Source organism: Neomonachus schauinslandi, chromosome 16 (genome assembly GCF_002201575.2).
Source record: "Neomonachus schauinslandi chromosome 16, ASM220157v2, whole genome shotgun sequence".
Classification (NCBI taxonomy): Eukaryota; Metazoa; Chordata; class Mammalia; order Carnivora; family Phocidae; genus Neomonachus; species Neomonachus schauinslandi.
This window is the reverse complement of record NC_058418.1, coordinates 12,572,396-12,591,428: the sequence shown is the minus strand read 5'-3', so window position 1 is coordinate 12,591,428 and position 19,033 is coordinate 12,572,396. Positions and strand designations below refer to the sequence as shown.

The 19,033-nt window shown below is 54.1% G+C and overlaps 1 protein-coding gene across 1 annotated transcript in view; it reads left to right on the top strand.

The window, feature by feature from the left end:
- The window catches only part of SPTBN4 (spectrin beta, non-erythrocytic 4), a 73,178-nt gene that overhangs the window by 28,351 nt on the left and 25,794 nt on the right, over positions 1-19,033 (top strand). Inside the window, exons 14-20 of the mRNA XM_044911372.1 lie at positions 3-616; positions 1,894-2,031; positions 5,439-6,189; positions 7,624-7,826; positions 11,478-11,568; positions 15,025-15,171; positions 16,592-16,855. Coding sequence (XP_044767307.1) covers positions 3-616; positions 1,894-2,031; positions 5,439-6,189; positions 7,624-7,826; positions 11,478-11,568; positions 15,025-15,171; positions 16,592-16,855 — 2,208 coding nt within the window. The remainder of the gene's footprint in view (positions 1-2; positions 617-1,893; positions 2,032-5,438; positions 6,190-7,623; positions 7,827-11,477; positions 11,569-15,024; positions 15,172-16,591; positions 16,856-19,033) is intronic.

Genomic DNA, 19,033 nt, shown 5'->3' with positions numbered 1-19,033 from the left:
AGGCCCTGCGGCGCGGCGAGGAGCTGGCTGCGGCCGGCGGCGCCGTGGGGCCGGGCGCCGAGACGGTGCACCTGGCGGGCCTAGCGGAGCGCGCGGCGAGCGCCCGGCGGCGCTGGCAGCGGCTGGAAGAGGCGGCGGCGCGGCGCGAGCGGCGGCTGCAGGAGGCGCGGGCGCTGCACCAGTTCGGCGCGGACCTCGACGGGCTCCTGGACTGGCTTCGCGACGCCTACCGCCTCGCAGCCGCGGGCGACTTCGGCCACGACGAGGCGTCCAGCCGCCGCCTGGCCCGCCAGCACCGCGCGCTCACCGGGGAGGTGGAGGCGCATCGCGGGCCGGTGGGCGGCCTGCGGCGTCAGCTGGCGACACTGGGGGGCGCCAGCGGCGCCGGGCCGCTGGTGGTGGCCCTGCAGGTGCGCGTGGTGGAGGCGGAGCAGTTGTTCGCCGAGGTGACCGAGGTGGCAGCGCTGCGGCGCCAGTGGCTGCGAGACGCCCTGGCGGTCTACCGCATGTTTGGCGAAGTGCACGCGTGCGAGCTGTGGATCGGGGAGAAGGAGCAATGGCTGTTGGCCATGCGCGTGCCCGATTCGCTCGACGACGTCGAGGTCGTGCAGCACCGGTGAGCGCGCCCTTGTGGGACTTCCGGCGGCCCCTTCCTCACGCAAGCAGTCTCGCCTGCCTTGGTTCAGCAGTGCCCACTTTCGCTCCGCGGGCACCGGGGTTCCGGGGGAATGGGAATGATAGTAGTTCCCACCTCACGGCTGGCGCGTGATGAGTACTTGTAGAACACTTAGCAAATGTCTCGGTACAGGGAGCATTTCAGGAGCGTTTGCTGTTACCATGAGGCTTGCATTCACCTGGCGGGAAATTAACGTGAGCTTCTCCAGAGACACCCCAGCCTGGCCCCTCCCCTGGGACTGCCACAGTTCCCACACAATTGTCACCTCCCTAGCTCATGAAATAGTTCCGACCCTGTCACTTCCTCTTCCATCATCCTCACCCTGCTTGACGTTTCTTCATAGCACTTAACCACCTGGTGACACGTGAGATGCTGACTCGTCTGTTGGCTGACTTAGTAATGAGTTGTGAAATTAGTGGATGACCCCTTGTATTCATCCACTCATTCGTTCAGTTGGTAGTTACTGAGCTCTTGCTGCGTTCTAGGGCTTGTGCTGGGCATGGTTGACACACAGGCCTGGTTCCTACCCTTGCTGTGCCCACACTTACCCAAGTCACAGCTTTGGGCATTGTTTTAAAGAGGGGAGGACTGTGCCCAGCTTTAAAAAGATCTCCCTCGCTGCCATGTAGAGGGTGTGTTGGAGGGGTTGAGAATGGTGGCTGGGAGCCCAGAAAGGCAGCTGGGATGGGACCCCGGGTGGGAGGGGACAGGAGTGGACCAGGGTAGGAGGCCAAGTGGAGAGGCCATGGGGGTGAGGAGTCTGGGGAGGGGCGTTGTCCAAAACAGAGCCCAGAGCTGTGGCCTAGGGGATGGTGGGGCTGCCCCTGAGATGGGGACCCAGGGGATAAACAAATCTGGGGGAAGATACCGAGGCTGGTTTGAGTCACAGTGGCTGCAGGGAGCCCTGCAGAGGTGTCCGGCAGCTTTGAGGTTGCAGACATGTTCCAAAGGCACGAAGTTGAGGCTGCAGAGGCAGATGTGGGGGTCACAAGAACTGAGACCATGGGGATGGATGGGATGGCCCAGGCAGGGTGGGAGAGAAAGGTAAGGGAGTTCAGGACAGAGGCTTGGGGGATGTAATGTTTAGGGGGCAGGTAGAAGGAGGAGGAGCTGGTCCACGGTCCTAAGAGTTAGAAGGAAATGCAGTTCAGAAGGCCAAGAGGTGGGCAGGCCCCCAGATCCAGGCCTGCCTGAGCACGACCATCCTCCTTCTACAGATTTGAGAGTCTGGACCAGGAGATGAACAGTCTGATGGGCCGTGTCCTGGATGTGAACCACACGGTCCAGGAGCTGGTGGAAGGAGGCCATCCCAGTTCAGACGAGGTGCGCTCCTGCCAGGACCACCTCAACTGCAGGTAGGCGAGGCCTGGGGCCTCACACCAGTCCTTACCCGTTCTTTCCATCATTCTTTTCCTCATTCATTCAACTGTCAGAAATCAAGAGTATGCGATTTCGACCCCCTGAGGTGATAATGGCCACCTAGGAAATCAGCAGAATCTTGGGGGGAAATGATAATACCCAGTGCTAGTGATGATGTGGTAAAATGAGGATACAATATATTTTAGCGGGTTATTAGTTTACTTGTATAGAAACGATTGGCTGAGTATCTACTATCTGCCAGGAATTTTTCTAAGCACTTTATTTGCCTGGTTTTATCTTCCAATATCCCAATTTCCATAGTCAAGTTTCCAGAATTCAGAACTCTAAAAATGGTAACAGATTGGGGCGCCTGGCTCAGTTGTTAGGCGTCTGCCTTCGGCTTGGGTCATGATCCCAGGGTCCTGGGGTCGAGCCCCGCGTCGGGTTCCCTGCTCAATGGAAGACCTGCTTCTCCCTCTCCCGCTCCCCCTGCTTGTGTTCCTTCTCTCGCTGTGTCTCTCTCTGTCGAATAAATAAATTAAAAAAAAAATGCTAACAAATTAATATCTTCCCCCTAGAACACTACCAGCTGTTCTTCCAATGAGGGTAGGGTTCATAGATGAAGACGCAGATCCAGGGAGGTGAAATCCTTAACATGATAACTCAATCCAGTAAGTAGGAGTCAAACCCAGTTCTGTCTGAATCCGGAGCTGGGGCTCTTGAGCACTTATATTGAGTCTTCTCAACAACCCTATGGGGCATAAATTGCCCCATGTTAGAGAGGGGGAAGCTGGGGCTCAGAGATGTGAAGACATTGGCCCAAGGTCAAACAGCAAGTTAGGAGTCAAGCCTGGATGTGAAGTTGAATTTGTCTGACTCCTAAGACTATTTTTAACTGCTGTGCAGTAAGATTCCAGTAACCAGGGATTTTAATTTTTTTAAATTTTTTATTGTTATGTTAATCACCATACATTACATCATTAGTTTTTGATGTAGTGTTCCATGATTCATTGTTTGTGTATAACACCCAGTGCTCCATGCAGAACGTGCCCTCTTTTTTTTTTTTTTTAAAGATTTTATTTATTTATTCATGAGAGACAGAGAGAGAGAGGCAGAGGGAGAAGTAGGCTCCCAAGGAACAGAGAGCCCGATGCGGGACTCGATCCCAGGACGCTGGGATCATGACCTGAGCCGAAGGCAGACGCTTAACCATCTGAGCCACCCAGGCGCCTGAACGTGCCCTCTTTAATACCCATCACCAGGCTAACCCATCCTCCCACCCCCCTCCCCTCTAGAACCCTCAGTTTGTTTTTCAGAGGATTTTATTTATTTATTTATTTATTTAAAGATTTTATTTATGTGTTTGACAGAGAGAGACACAGCGAGAGAGGGAACACAAGCAGGGGGAGTGGGAGAAGCAGGCTTCCCGCCAAACAGGGAGCCCAATGCGGGGCTTGATCCCAGGCCCCTGGGATCATGACCTGAGCCGAAGGCAGACACTCAACGACTGAGCCACCCAGGCGCCCCTTCAGAGGATTTTAAAGCCTCTTTAGCCTTGACTATCTCAAAGCAACAGGGCCTCAAATGATAACAACAATAATGATTTACAGCTTAGTAAGAGTGTATGCCAAGAGCTTTAGCCACATGATATCATTAAACACTCATTGAAATGGACATTATTATCCCCATTTTCCAGATGAGGAAACTGTGGATCGGAGGGAAATGATTTGCCCAAGGTCACATGGTGAATCTGGCCAAAGCAGAACCTGAACTTGCGTCCTTTTTTTTTTTTTTTTTAAGAGAGAAAGCACAAGAGGTGGGTGGAGGGAAAGACGGAGAGAGGGAGAGAGAGAAGCTTAAGCAGGCTTCATACCCAGCACAGAGCCCAATGCAGGGCTTGATCCATGACCCTTGAGATCATGACCTGAGCTGAAATCAAGAGTCAGATGCTTAGCCATCTGAGCCACCCAGGCACCCCTGAACTTGGGTCCTTCTGATTTCGGAGTCCTAATCTCTGCCCTGTGGCATGTCCATTCTAGAGGGGACAGAGAGACAGTGAACAAATAAACTAATAAATGAACAAGATCTTTAGAGAATTCTCGTGACCTGGTAGAACATAACCAGAGGGCTGGAGGTGATTTTAGATCTTGTGATCAGCCATGACATTTTGAGCTGGGCCCTCAAAGGGGTTGAGAAGGAGCCAGCCACAGGCAAGAAGCACAGCTGAGGCAGAAAAGAGCTTGCTATGTTCCCCCAAATTGTCCCCACTCAATAATAGTAGCGCACAAGTACTGTTTGACCCACTTCATAAATCATAACTCACTGGACTCTCACAACACTCCTAGGAGGTAGGTGCTGTGTTAGATGCTATGATCGCGTCCATTTTACTGATAGGGAAACTGAGGCACAGAGAGGGTTACTTGCCAAAGGGCAGGTCAGCTTTGACTCCAGGCAGTCCAGCTTGGACCACATACAGCCTATGAAGAGGAAGTGAAGCCTAGAGAAGTATCATCACTTGCCTGAGGGCACAGAGCAATACATAATTTTTTTTCTATTAACTTATTTTGGTATAGAACACATTTGCCTTTCCACCATTTGATCCTCAGCACCTGGCTCATGGGACGTGCTCAGTTTCTATTCACTGGACCCAACAGAGTATCTAATGTTGTCAGCCAGCACGTCTTACACGCTGGGTTCAACATCCCTCTTAAAAACTGTTAGGGATCCCAAAGAGCTTGTTGTTGTTGTTGTTGTTGTTTGTGAGTTGTATCTATCAATATTTACTATGTTGGAAACTGATACTGAGAAATGTAAAAATATTAAGTCATTTTAAAATCACAATCATAAACCTGGCTAGGTAAGATTTACTAAACATATGCCTCCCTGAAAATAAATAAATAAATAAAATCACAGTCATAACCCCAGGATGTTAACATCACAATGTTTTTTTTAAGTGAAAAATAACTACTTTTCAACACAAAAAATGTAGCGAGAAGAGTGGCTTTGTGTTGCATTTTTGCAGATCTCTTTGCTGTCTGGTTGAGGAGAAGGCAGCCAAGTTCTCGGGTCTGCTCCTGCGTTCAGTCTTGGTCATGCAGCCTCTGAGAGTTACACGGGACTCTGGGGACAGAATAGGAGAGAAAAGGCAAATAGCATCTTAGCGTTATTATAAAGATAGTTTTGACCTCGCTCAGATTACATTTTGAGAACTGCTGCTCTAAGCAAGTGTGCCTTGTAGGGTTTTATTTTACACAGGCAGAAAGTGGGGCTCAGTGAGATAAAGTGACTTTCCAAAGTCACACAGCGGCCGGGTTCTATCTCAGGTCGGTGGGCCCCCCAGGCCCTGGAGGAGTCCCCGTCCTCCTCAAGCCGCCCTCCTTACCCCCACCCCCACCCCCGGCAGGTGGAACCGCATCGTGGAGCTGGTGGAACAGCGCAAAGAGGAGGTGAGCGCAGTGCTGCTGGTGGAGAACCACGTGCTGGAGGTGGCCGAAGTGCGCGCGCAGGTGCGCGAGAAGCGGAGGGCCGTGGAGAGCGCGCCCCGAGCGGGCGGCGCCCTGCAGTGGCGCCTGAGCGGCCTGGAGGCGGCCCTGCAAGCGCTGGAGCCCCGCCAGGCGGCCCTCCAGGAGGAGGCCACCCTGCTGGCTGTGCGCTTCCCGGCTCAGGCGGCGCGGCTGCACCAGGGTGCAGAAGAACTGGGCGCCGAGTGGGGCGCGCTGGAGAGCGCCGCCCAGGCCTGTGGCGAGGCCGTGGCCGCGGCCGGGCGCCTGCAGCGGTTCCTGCACGACCTGGACGCTTTCTTGGACTGGCTGGTGCGCGCCCAGGAGGCGGCGGGCGGCGTCGAGGGGCCCCTGCCCGGCAGCCTGGAAGAGGCGGATGCGCTGCTGGCTCGCCACGCCGCGCTCAAGGAGGAAGTGGACCAGCGCGAGGAGGACTACGCGCGCATCGTGGCAGCTAGCGAGGCACTGCTGGCGGCCGACGGCGCCGAGCTGGGCCCGGGCCTGGCGCTCGACGAGTGGCTGCCGCACCTCGAACTTGGCTGGCACAAGCTGCTCGGCTTGTGGGAGGCGCGCAGGGAGGCCCTGGTGCAGGCACACGTCTACCAGCTCTTTCTGCGCGACCTGCGCCAGGCTCGCGCGGTGCTCCGCAACCAGGTGGCCGCCTCGGGGTTCACGCGGTGGGGGTTTGAGGCCGCGGGGGCTCGCGACGACAGGGAAATGTATGGAGGAGTGTTTGCAGGGACCACCGGGTTCGTGGCTCATCTGAGGTCAGTGGGATGGGGAGGGTATGTGGTATGGATCGCGGGTTTGTGGATCATCTGCGGTGAACATGTGTGGGCGTGTGCGTAACAGCATTGGAGGATTATTATGGGCGGACTGGTGTTTTATCTAATGCGGCTGACAGTTTGTGGAGTATCCCAAGTGAGTAAGGCACTTGGATATACGTTGCAGTGACTTCCCGGGTTTGTGAATTGTCCGGAAGGAAATAAGAGCGCGAAGTTGATTGGTGATGGTTAATGGAGGTCAAAGATCTTGGGGTGGATGATGGAGGGTAAAGATCATGGAAATAGGTAATTCAGGCCCAGAGGTTATCTGGATCAGCAACTGTTTGTGGCTTATGTGGTTGTGGGTGCTCAAATGAGCAGATAATCTTACTGGGAATGGCAATTTGCATGCCCTCTGGAGAGGGGCAGGGTTTATGGTTTGAGAAATCAAGTGAAGTGCCATCCATGGTTATCTGGGAACAGCTGATCCATTTGGAGGTCATTCTGGGATGGGAAGCAAGTTTGGGGATTTGGACAAGGTAGAACATCCCGTTCTCAGATTGTCCAAGAGTACCTAGCAAGCTTTAGAGATCATTTTAGAAAGGGTGACCCGGTTTAGAAAGCTCACCCGGTTTGAGGATTATCTGAGGGAGGACAGACAGGGAGCCTCTGGAATTCTGAGGCTACTGAATATGGGAGCGGAGGGGGCCTTAAGAGAACCTTTCTGGACCCCCCCGTCTCCATTTTACCAGTTAGAAAACTAACCCCAGAGAGGGAAAGAACTTCCTTGAGGTCACCCAGCACCCAGTTCAGGCTTCATGGATTAACGAGATATTTACCAAATGCCTTCTCTGCGCCAGGCACTAGTCTTAGGAAACAAAACACCAAATCCCACCTTCATGCAGCTGCCTTTCATGTGTGTGCGTCTGTGTGGGTGTGGGTGTGTGTGTGTGTAGAGGGGGAGAAAATGATAAACAAGTAAATGCATACAAAAATAATGTCAGGTATATGCTATGAAAAATAATAAAGCAGGATGAAGGGATATAGCTGGGGGTGGAGGGTGGTATTTTTTGGCGGATATTCAGAGACCTGAAGAAAGTGAAGGAGCCAAGCACGGGGTTATCTCGGGGGAGGGACTGCCAGGCAGAGGGCCTAGCATGGGCAAAGGCCCGGAGGTGGGATCCTGCCTGGCATGTTCGATGCTAGAGCACAGTGAGCAAGGGGGAGGACAGAGGGAGGCGGCAAGCCCGGCGGGCAGCGTCTCCCAGGTCCTGGAATGGAGCATGGCTGAGCTGAGCCCCACCCCTCCCCCCTCCCCCCCCAGGAGATGGCACTGTCGGGGCCGGAGCTCCCGGGCACGGTGGAGACAGTGGAGGAGGCGCTGAAAAGACACAGGGATTTTCTCACCACGATGGAGCTGAACCAACAAAAGATGCAGGTGGCCGTGCAGGCTGCCGAGGGCCTGCTGAGGCAGGGCAACGCCTATGGGGAGCAGGCCCAGGAGGCTGTGACCCGGCTGCTGGAGAAGTAGGTCCCTCAGACCCCAGGGGCACAGGGGAGGGATGAAGCGGCCAGGGCTCCTCCCTTTCCATCCCGATTTCCGCTTCTCTGTCCCTCTCTGGTTTCTCTTTAATTCCATACTGGTTTAGATTTGATTTAACTTGGTGTTTCGTGAAAAGGTAACTAACTGGTGATCAGAAACCCAAAAGATACAGAAGGATATGCAGTGAAGTTTCTCTGCCAGGCCAGCCCTCAGCCTGGGGTAGTTGGATGGGTGGTGAAAATGTTAACTTCGTTTCCTCAGTGCCCTGCCTCCGCCCTGCTGTGCTGGTCCCCAGATCCAGCAGCTGAAGGCCGGACACAGGTTCTGTTCTAGCTTTCCAGACGGGATGACGTGCCCTGCCATACTGGGTTTTTGGATATGGTGAATGAGCCCCTCCGGCAGGCCCCGGCGGCCAGGTTCCCTAGGAAGCTCGCAGAGTGTGTGTGTTTGTGTGTTCCTTTCATGCTTCCCTTGCACATTATCGGCCACCATCTGTCTCTCACCACTACCCTGTCTCTTGTCTGTCCTTGCACTAATTGGGCAAAGACATTGACTGAGTATCCACTGTGTGCCAGGCACTCTTCTAGGCTCCGAACAAAACACTTCCCCCTACCCCCCCCCCCAAAAAAATCCCAGCCCTCAAGTAGAGTCTTTCATAGGGGATCCTCCAGGCTGATTTCTATCATAGATGTTTCTGCCCCTTGTGGTGAGTCAGTGAGGGCCCAGTGCCCCTCCTTCTGTGCTTCCATCCAAAGCATGCCTGGTCACTCCACCACCATCTACAGCCTGGAGACCCCAGCCCTTCCTCTGTCTGGGGCTCAGGTGTCCTTTTCCCCTAAATTCATCTGGGACAAGGCTGGAATTTTCTAAGGGAAACTTTCATGGGGATTCTGGTCCTGAGGGTGTAAACTCATGATCTAGGGCTCCCAGTGCCAGGCCTGGACCTGCCCTTCCTTTACCCCACATTTCTTTTTTTTTTTTTAAAGATTTTATTTATTTATTTGAGAGAGAGTGAGAGAGAGAGAAAGAGCACAAGCAGGGGGTAGGGGCAGAGGGAGAGGGAGAAGCAGACTCCCGATGAGCAGGGAGCCTGATGCGGGGCTTGATCCCAGGACCCCGGGATCATGACCTGAGCTGAAGGCAGACACTTAACCAACTGAGCCACCCAGGCGCCCTAGCCCACACTTCCTGAGCACCTGCTTGCTGTATGCCAGGCTCTGCAGAAGGAAGAGGTGGGGCCTGGGGGACTGCCCATTCTGTGATTTTCCTCTTCCTTCCTTCCTTTTCTGTCATTAATTGCTCCTTTCATTCTATCATTTATTCAGCTAATTAAACAGGTACTGGGTCCATGCCCCGTTCCAGGCCCTATGGAGGAAAATGCTGGGCATGCACCAGTGACCAGGACAGTACACGATTCCTGCCCTCACAGAGCTCACATGCGGTCTGACAAGGGCAGCCTGGAATGGTCAGGACTGGGATGGGAGAAATACAGGGGGTTGAGGGAGCCCCGAGGGGGCATCTGCCATAGGCTTGTGCTGGATGAGGCTGGGAACACACCAGGAACCGAGACCAGTCCCAATCCCCACCCCGCCTCACCCTCAGGCTGCAGTTCATTTGTCTAGGGACAAGTTTCCTACCCACCAGAAGTCATAAAACATCCATTTGCTGGGGCCTGCGGCTCTACCCCTCACCCCGGAAGATGCAGGGCGAGTCACTTAGTTCCTCCCTGTGTCTCACCTCACCTGAAACCTGGACCCTTCCTGTGTGTGTGAACTGCTTGACTTACCCAGGGTCACAGCCAGGAAGTGACCCAGCCCGGATATGAAGGATGTGACCTCTGTTGTTTTCTTGCCCTCCGGGAAAAGAGGTATTTTCCTCATTCCTAGGAATGATGTTTGCAGGTTGGCTGGTAAAGACCTGTAGGGATTATGTCAGTTCAATTTCTGAGGCATTTCCTATTTCCTGGCTCCTGAGCTGAGTCTGGGCAGAAGGGAGTTAGTATTTTGCTTGTCTCTGAGTTGTCCTGTTCCTCTTTCCAGCTGCGCCCCTGGTTCTGAGTGACTTTTCTCTCCCTCTTTGCCTCCGTTTATCTGTGTATCTCTGTGTCTCTGTTTCCTTCTGTGTCTCTCTCTGTTTTTCTCTCCCTCCATCTGCATTTCTCTGACTCCGTGTTCTCTTCTGCTCCTTTCTCTGTCTTTCCAGAGACTTTACCTTTGTTTCTGTCATCTCTCTTTCTCTCTGCCTTATGTCTCATTCATTCATTTGTTCATTCATTCATTCAAGAAATGTATACTGAGCACCTGATGTGTGTGAGGCTCTTTATCTAGGCATTGGTGATACATCTGTGACCAAAACAGAATTCCTGCCCTCATGGAATGACATCCTAGTGGGGGAGACAGACAAGATAAATAAGTAACATACAGCGTGTTAGATAGTGCTAAGTGTGAGAGAGAAAATTAAAGAAGAAAAGAAAGCCAGAAAGTATTGGAGAGCGATCAGGAGGGGCCTCACTAAGAAGGTGGTATTTAAGTAGATGTTGGGGGGGGCAGGAAGAGCATTCGGGCCAGAGGGACCTGCCAGTGCCAAGGCCCTGAGGTGGGAATGGCTTGTTCAAGGCAAAGGAAAATGGGATGTCCCCAGCCCCCCCTCCACCAGGACTTCTGGGCACTTTGTACTATGGGCAGGAGGCCAGGCTGCCTGGGGCTGCGGCCCCTGCTGGCTCCAGGGTGGCGGGGCTTGGGTCCAGCCCGGCCCGTTCACTCAGGCCAAAGGTCTGGCCCTGCTTGCCAGTGCACCTGCGTACCCTCTGATGTGGCTCTAGCCCCATCTTTGCCCACGCCCACTCTCTTCCCTTTCTCCAGCTCTGCTGCACCCTCCCATCTGGCTAGCTGTGTCTTTTACTCTGATATCATCTTGCCACCTCTCTGCCCTTCCCTCTCCCCATTGTCCCTGCCCCAACTCTGTCACCTTCCCTCCCTCTGCCTCCTCCACTCTCTCTCCTTGTCCACTGCTCTTTCTCTGTCTGTCTGTCTGGCACTACCCTGCTGCATTTCTTTACTTGTCTTTCCTTATTTCTTCTCTCCCTGGGTTTCTTTCTCTTTGTCTGTCTGGGGGTCTCTGTCAATCACTTCCTCTTGAGGTCTGTTTCTCCCTGTCTCTGGTCTTGTGTCTGTGTGTTTCTCTCTCTCTCTCTGTAGGCCTCTGCACCTCTCTCTCTCTTTCTCTCTGAGTCTGTCTCCCCCTCCTCTCTCTCTAGATGTCTCCTGATCTCTAAGTTAACTGTCTCTTGGTATCTTTACTCTGCAAGTCTCTTATCTCTCTGGGCTTGTGTTTCTCTGTCACTCTTTCTTTCTAAGTGTATTTCTTTCCAGGTCTCTCTCTCTGTCCCTCCCTCTCCCATACTCTCTCTCTTGCTCTTTCCCTCTCCTTCTGCCCCTTTCCAGCTCATCCCTGGCTCTGCCCTCACTGATGTTTCTTTGCCTCTCCCCCCAACCCCACCCTACTTTCTCCTCGTCCTCACTCTTACATATGCCCCGGGTTCCTAGCCCTGCCAAGCCCGATGCCTGCACAGCCCTCCTGCCAGTGCCCCCCCCCCCCCCCCAGGCTTGCCCCAGCCCCTATCTCCCCATCCCCAGGAGCCAAGAAAACCAACTACGGGCCCAGCAATGGATGCAGAAGCTACACGACCAACTTGAGCTGCAGCACTTCCTCCGAGACTGCCACGAGGTAGGAACTCCAGCTGTGCTGGGCGCGGTGACTTCTTTCCTAGGGAGGGAAGTGCTCCAGGGCTGAGGCGCCATGGGGGCGGGGACGCCCCGTCTAAGTGGGTCGTGGAGCGATGTGCATTCGGAGCCGCCAGGAGGCGCGCGGGTTCCAGCCTCAGTGCGCAAGCTCCGCAGCTCCCGCCTCCTGTCTCGCGGGGGGGGGGGAGGAGGGAGGGGCCCTGGGCACCCCTGGCAACGGCGCGCGTTCGCGCCTACGGATCCCGCGGGGACGCGCGGTGATCTCACCTTTCTCTCAGGAGATTTGTGAGAAGCGCCTTGCTGGGGAGAGTGGTGGGGAGGACGGGCGGGGGGGGGGGGGGGGCGCAGGCGTGGGTAGACCAGCTGCCCAGAACGCAACTTTGGTTAGAGACGGTCCAGAAGCAATCCTTCACCCCTTTAAAAGTGTCCAGGAATCAAGCTCTACCCCTTTAGAGATGATCTACACATCTGTAAGGATCGCCCCAAATCAGAGATGGTTCAGGATTCCCTCCCCATTAGAGACGGTTCAGGAGGCATGCTACCTCCCCCTCCTTCCCCTGTATTCCATAGAAACTGTTTTGGACCCCATAAAAGATCGCCCCATTAGAGATGACCCAAGAAACATTTTCCTAACCCCCAAAGATGATCCCGGCCTCATCCATCTACCCAGGATCATCACCACCCCCTCCAAAATGATCCAGTGCCTAAGTTTCCCCCAAACAAAGATGGTTCAGGAACCAGGCCCCAATTTCTCCTATTAAAGATGATTTGACACCCTCCACGGTGACCCGCCACGGGAGATTGTTCTCTCCACATATGACATGGACAAGGGCCTCCATACCTCCCACCTCCACATAACTCAAGCCCATTAGAGATGGGTCTGGGACTCAAGTCCACTAGAGATGGGTCTACGAACACGCTGTCTCCCTCCTCCCCAATGGAGATTGTTCTGGCAGTCCATCTTATAAGTCCATCTGGCAGAACATTTTATGAGATATTCCAGGACCCCTCCTATATCTCCTGTCTATATTCCTGAGATAGCCAGGAATCTGAGTCCCTTCTCATTAGAGATGGTTCAGGAGCCCACCCCACCCCCACCCCGTACTTCACAAAGCTGAGGTAGCCCAGGCCCCAGGCCCTCCCTCCTGCCCTTCGATTAGGTCCAGGAGCTCCTTCTCCCTCTTGTAAGATTGTTCTGGACCAAGTAGCAATAATCTGAGATGGCGCAGAACCACCCCCCCACACCCCCTATGCTCCTCAACCCCCCCAGCTGAGGCCCGGCAAGGAGGCGGGCACGGAGGCAGGCAGGGGGCGCGCGCGGGCGGGCGCGCTGCCGCGGCGCGGGGGCGGGGGCGGGGGCGCGCGTCCGCCGGAGTCTCAGCCGTCGCCACCGCTGCCACGGCCGTCGCAGTGAAGGGGACGAGAGCCCGCCCGCCGCAGGGACGCTCCGCCAACGCCGCCGCCACTTCAGGTCCCCGGGGCGCCCAGGGGAGGGGGCTGGCGCGCGTCCCCGCCGAGGTGTGCGGGGGAGGGGGCTCGGGCGCGTGCTCGCCCGCCGAGGCCGCGGGAAGGAGGGGCGCGGGCGGTGCGGGGGCGGGTCGGACCTGCGCCGGGACCCCAGCCCTGGGGAGGGGCAGCGAAGCTGGGAGCTGTCCGCGGTGCTGGTCGGGCGGGACTGAAGGGCTGGGTCCCAAGGGAGGGAAGCGGAAAAGGGGGGACTTCTGAGGCTACTCCGGAGGTAGTCTGGATTTACCCTGGGGTTTAAGGAGGTCTCATCGTCTCTAGGGGGCTCTCCTCTGGGTAACGGGGGGATCTGAATTTTGCCCTGGGGCTAGGGAGCTCTCAACCTTTTGAGGGGTTTCTTTCTTGGTTCTTGGGCCGTCTGTATGAGCTTTAAATGATGGGAGCGAATCACTTTTTCGGGGGTCTGCTTTGGGCGATGAGGGACTTGGATGTGTTCTGGGTTTGGAGGCTCTGATTTGGAGGGCCGTTTCCTTGGTTGTTCCGGACCCTAGCTTTGCCCTCGGTGATGGGGGTCAATCACTTTGGGGAGACTTTACCTTAATGACGAAGTACCATCTCCTTTCCGGGCTTTGCCTTCACTGTGAGCTGTGGCTGCCATTGGCGAGCTCTTCCCTGTGTCAGAAACCTGTGAATTGAGTTGGAGGGTTCACTTGGCTCTAGTGTGTGTGTGTGTATGACGGAGTCTGAAGCTGACCTGGACCCCTAGGGAGCACATGCTCCGGGGACACAGGGTGGGGTTTAGCCGGCTCAGGATTTGTCCTTGGCTATGACTGCATTTGACTCCCAGATCGAGCTAGAGTCTTTTTTTTTTTTTTTTTTTGGAGGGGGGAGGAGGGGGGTCTTGTGACGGGGGGGGGGGGGGGAGGAGCAAAATGTCCCAGGTGCTAGGTTTGGTCATGAGTGGGTGGGGAGATTCCGGCTTGGGGGATAACTCTTATGGGGGGGGGGGCCCAGAAGGCAGCTTTGGGATTGGTCCTACTCAGGATAATGAGGGGGGTTATTCTGTGCTTGCATTTTGGGTGACTGGTCTTGCTGGTGAGTGGGGGAAATACAACTGGCTTTAGTTTGGGAGGGGGGCTGGCTTAGCAAGGTTCTGTCTGATCCTGTTGAGGAGTCTGGGACTAGATTTTGGGGTAGGCTCATTTTGGGGAGCCAGAAGGTGGCCCTGTTGCTTACATTTGGGAGGTTGGCTTTGGCTGGGGGCTGGAACTAGTCATGGTTTGGGGGAACTGCAGTCCTGGAGTGCCAGGGCTGAATATGGGAAGTCCTGTGGGATCCTTAGGGAAGCTGGGTTGTGGGGGATGGGTTTACCCCAGATTGGAGGGCTGGTTTGGAGGGAACTAAACTTGGCTATGGTTGGGAAGTTGTTTAGGGGTTCATCTGGCTATATTGGGAGGTTAGAGCTAGATAAGGGCTTCATTGGATACCCTTGGGAATGGTTTGAGAATGTTGAATTGATCCTTACTGGAGGTGGCTAAGACTGAATCAAAGGGTCAAAGGGTTGTTATTGGGAAGATGGTGCGGGAAGCTGGGGCTAAATTAGGAGTTAGCTAAATTAGGTGGAGGTCTAGTTTTGGAGAGTTGATTTGTCCCTCGGTGGGAGGAGGCTGACTGGCCCAGGAGCTGTGCCTTTGGGGGCTTATGAGGAGTTGAGAAGGGCTGCCCTGAGGACAGGGCAACTAATTTTGGGCATTCTGGGGGATGCCCATCCATCCTCCACCCCCTAGGAAAGAGCTTGAGCTGTGCTCCCCCCTCCCCCAACAAAGACCTTATTGCAAAGGCTCTTCCATTCCTTCCTCCCTCCCTACCCCTAAATCTAGCTGCCTAGGCTTTGAATCTGGGACTTTCTGGAGGGGATAGGGGTACTGTGCCATGTTGGGGGAATCAGCTGAGCTCTTCTCCCTGTCCTGCACAGCTGGATGGCTGGATCCATGAGAAAATGCTAATGGCTCGGGATGGCACGCGGGAAGACAGCCACAAGCTGCATAAGAGATGGCTCCGGCACCAGGCATTCATGGCTGAGCTGGCTCAGAATAAGGAGTGGCTGGAGAAGATTGAGAGGGTGAGGATGTAGAAGGTCCCTCTGCCCGTGCCAGGTGCTGGAGGCCTCCAGGGGACCTACATCTCAGTTCCTGAACCCTCCACTGCCGCCCTGCCATTCCCACCCCTCTGAACCCTTTCAGATCATTTCCACATCTGCTTCTAGCTGTGGCCGTGAGCTTCAGTTTTGCCATCTGTAAAATGGCTAGCATCTCTTCTGCATGGTGCCCATACCCTCCTGGTTGTTAAATATTTTACCCCTTCCTGTAACCTCCCCCACCAGGTTTTCTTCCACTCCACTTGGAGCATCTAGGCTGGAAGGTCAAGTAGACAGGCTGGAGCAGTCCTGGGAGACCCAGGGTTAACGTGAACTTTGCATTCCTCCAACCCTGGAGTCTGATTGTGTCTATGCCTCTTACCAGTTGTGGGCCTTAGCAAATTGTGCTAACCTCTTTGAGCCGCAGTTTGCTCTGCTTTAAAATGAAGGAAATAGGGGAGCCTGGCTGGCTCAGTCGGAAGAGCATTTGACTCTTGATCTTGGGGTCGTGAGTAGAGATTACTTAAATAAATAAAACTTAAAAAAAAGAAAATTAAATAAGGAAACAATGAACACTGCTACTTCCATAGGCTCTTTTTTTTTTTTTAATGTTTTATTTATTTATTCATGAGAGTCAGAGAGAGAGAGAGGCAGAGGCAGAGGGAGAAGCAGGCTCCCCGCCTAGCAGGGAGCCCGATGCGGGACTCGATCCCAGGACCCCGGGATCATGACCTGAGCCAAAGGCAGACGCTTAACCATCTGAGCCACCCAGGCGCCCCTTCCCTGGGCTCTTAACGCAGTGAAGTCCTTATACAAGGCCAGGCACCTAGGAGCATAATTGCTATGGTATTGTTATTTTTAATATATACTCTACCATATGGAGCTCTAGGCCATCAAAGGAGCTTGACTTCAGTCTTGGAGGAACCCAGCCTCAACTCCCAAAACTGATCCCTACTCTTGTTGAACCCCTAGACCTACAGCCCTCAGTACCCCCACTCTTCTGATGCAAAGGGGACACCCAGGTCAGCCTTAAACCCACTGATGCCCCATAAATGGTGGCATGGGCCAAAGCCACACTGAGTTTAATGGAGGTTCATTCTTTCTGCTTCTTTTGCTCTCCCTCTATCTCTTCTGTCTCCATCTCTCTCTCTCTCTCTCTCTCTCGTCTATCTTTCATTGGTCCTCTTCCCATGTTTCTGACTTTATGGGCATGTCCCTGTGTCCATCACTCTATGTCTGTCTGTCTCTTGCCTCATCTTTCTCCCCATGCATTGCTTCCTTCCATCTCTGGGCCTGTCTCTGTCTCCATGTCTCCCCCAGTGTCCCATTGCCCCCATACTTCTCTGTCCCTCCCCACCACGTGCCCCCTCCTGATCATTTCCTATCTCCCACCTGTCTGGGGCAGGAGGGCCAGCAACTGATGCAGGAGAAGCCAGAGCTGACAGCCTCGGTGCGGAAAAAGCTGGGTGAGATCCGGCAGTGCTGGGCCGAGCTGGAGAGCACCACCCAGGCCAAGGCGCGGCAGCTCTTTGAGGCCAGCAAGGCCGACCAGCTGGTGCAGAGCTTCGCCGAGCTGGACAAGAAACTACTTCACATGGAAAGCCAGCTGCAAGACGTAGACCCTGGCGGGGACCTGGCCACCGTCAACAGCCAGCTCAAGAAGCTACAGGTATGGCCTGGCTGACCCAGACAGGGCCTCTGCATGCCACCGGGGGGCCCGAGTCGGGGTCAGACGCCGTTCAAGGTATTGCACACAGAGGGGATGTCATACAGGGGTTTATTTCAGATGCGTTACAAGGGCTGAAGAGCAGAAAGGGAGTACCGAGGGAATCCAATTAATAGTAACTCACTGCTTCCGGCAACCCCAAGAGATTGGTCCCATGATTATCCCCCATTTTACCAATGGGGAAGGCGAGGCACAGAAGGTGAAGCACCCTGCCCAAGGACACACAGCTAGCCGGCGGCTCCCTTGGGACGCGGGGAGGGCTCGGGGAGCAGACGCAGCACCTGCATTATCTCGGCTCCTAGCTGGCCTCTAGTCAGTGGTCAGGATCTGGTCGTTTGTCATGACCGGCTGAAGACGCGAAAGCGGGCGTTGCTTTTCACCTTCGGGATGTAACAGCTCCTGCCTGCGTGTGCCAGGAACAATGCCTGACCACCACGGGAAACTGAGCCTCCAGGAGGTGAACTTACTGGCCCAGGGGAGCCAGTGAAGAGCCTGGATTCAAATCCAGGACGCTTGACTCTTCACCGCTCCTTTTGATACATCTCCTTCAGAGTTATGCTGCTAGAGGGGGCTTGGCATAGGATCTGGGGGAAAAAAGAAAAAAAGAAGTTAGCCAATAATAAAAGCATAAAAACGCTGATTAGAATCTATTCATTCATTAATGCAGCACATCTTTACTGAGCACCGACTGTATGCCAGGTGCTCGTCTCGGTGCTGGAAAGTAGCAGTGGGCAAAAGTGCGCCTTCATGGGGCTCACGTTCTGGTGGGGGAGACAGACAAAGGAGCAAAGAGACACACAGATCTGAACCTGATGCTAGTGATGTCATTGCTTTATACAAAGCAGCGGCCCTCACATGGCCTTGGTCTCCAGGACACCCTTCCCCTCTTAGAAATCGTGGAGACCCCCCAAGAGCTTTGGTTCGGGTGCATTATACCTATTGATATTTACTGCACTAAGAAAACAAAGGATTCATGTAAAAACAACGGTAATGAATCAACTTTTTGATATTAATCCGCGAGCGTTCTTTTATGAAGAACAACTCTATTTTCCAAGCCAAAAGAAATATTAGGAGATTGGCACCCTTTCCAGTGCTGCAACTCTTTCGTGTCTGGCTTAATAGAACATTCACACCTTTGCTTCTGCACACGTTCTGTTTTCTGTGGCAAAAGCACGGATCATATGGTCCCCGACTGAGCCGCCCAGGCGCCCTGCATCTTAGTATTTTAATAAAATAGTTGTAACCTTGCAGACCCCTTGGAAAGATGTTGGGGATGTAGTGAGCTCTCAAGAAATGGGGATCTGTGGGGTGCCTGGGTGGCTCCGCCCGTTAAGCGTCTGCCTTCAGCTCAGGTCATGGTCCCAGGATCCAGGGATCGAGCCCCATGTTGGGCTCTCTGCTTAGCAGGAAGTCCGCTTCTCCCTCTCACTCTGCCTGATGCTCCTCCTGCTTGTGTGTTCTCTCTCTCTCTCTCTCTCTCTCTCTTCCTCTGTCAAATAAATAAAATCCTGGGGCGCCTGAGTGGCTCAGTCGGTTAGGCGTCTGCCTTCGGCTCAGGTCATGATCCCAGGGCCCTGGGATCGAGCCCCGCATCGGGCTCCCTGCTCTGCGGGAAGCCTGCTTCTCCCTCTGACTGCTACTCTGCCTATCTGTGCTCTCTCTCTCTCTCTCTCTCTGTCAAATAAATAAATAAAACCTTTAAAAAATAAATAAATAAGTAAATAAGTAAATAAATAAATAAAATCTTGAAAAGTAAACATATTTAAAAGGAAAAGAAAAGAAAAGAAATGGGGATCTGTGACTGTCAGGGAGGGCCAGCCAGAAGCAGAAGGCATGCTCCACTGAGGACAGCTTGAGGAAGTTGGTATAATGGTCCAGTGCTCTGCCATCGCTGTCTTGAAATTCTTAATCAGATCTGAACGCAGGGCTCTGCATTTCCATTGTGTACCGGGCCCCACAAATTATGTAGCTAGTCCTGAGCCGAACCCATCTGGAAGCCAGAAGGCAGGGGAGGCGATTGGGGCGGTCTGTACAGGTCAGCCCCCTGGACCACAGAGCAGGGGAGAGAAGCTTAGACTCTGGGTCAGGAGGGGCACAAGAAGGCAAAGGAAGGCATCCAGT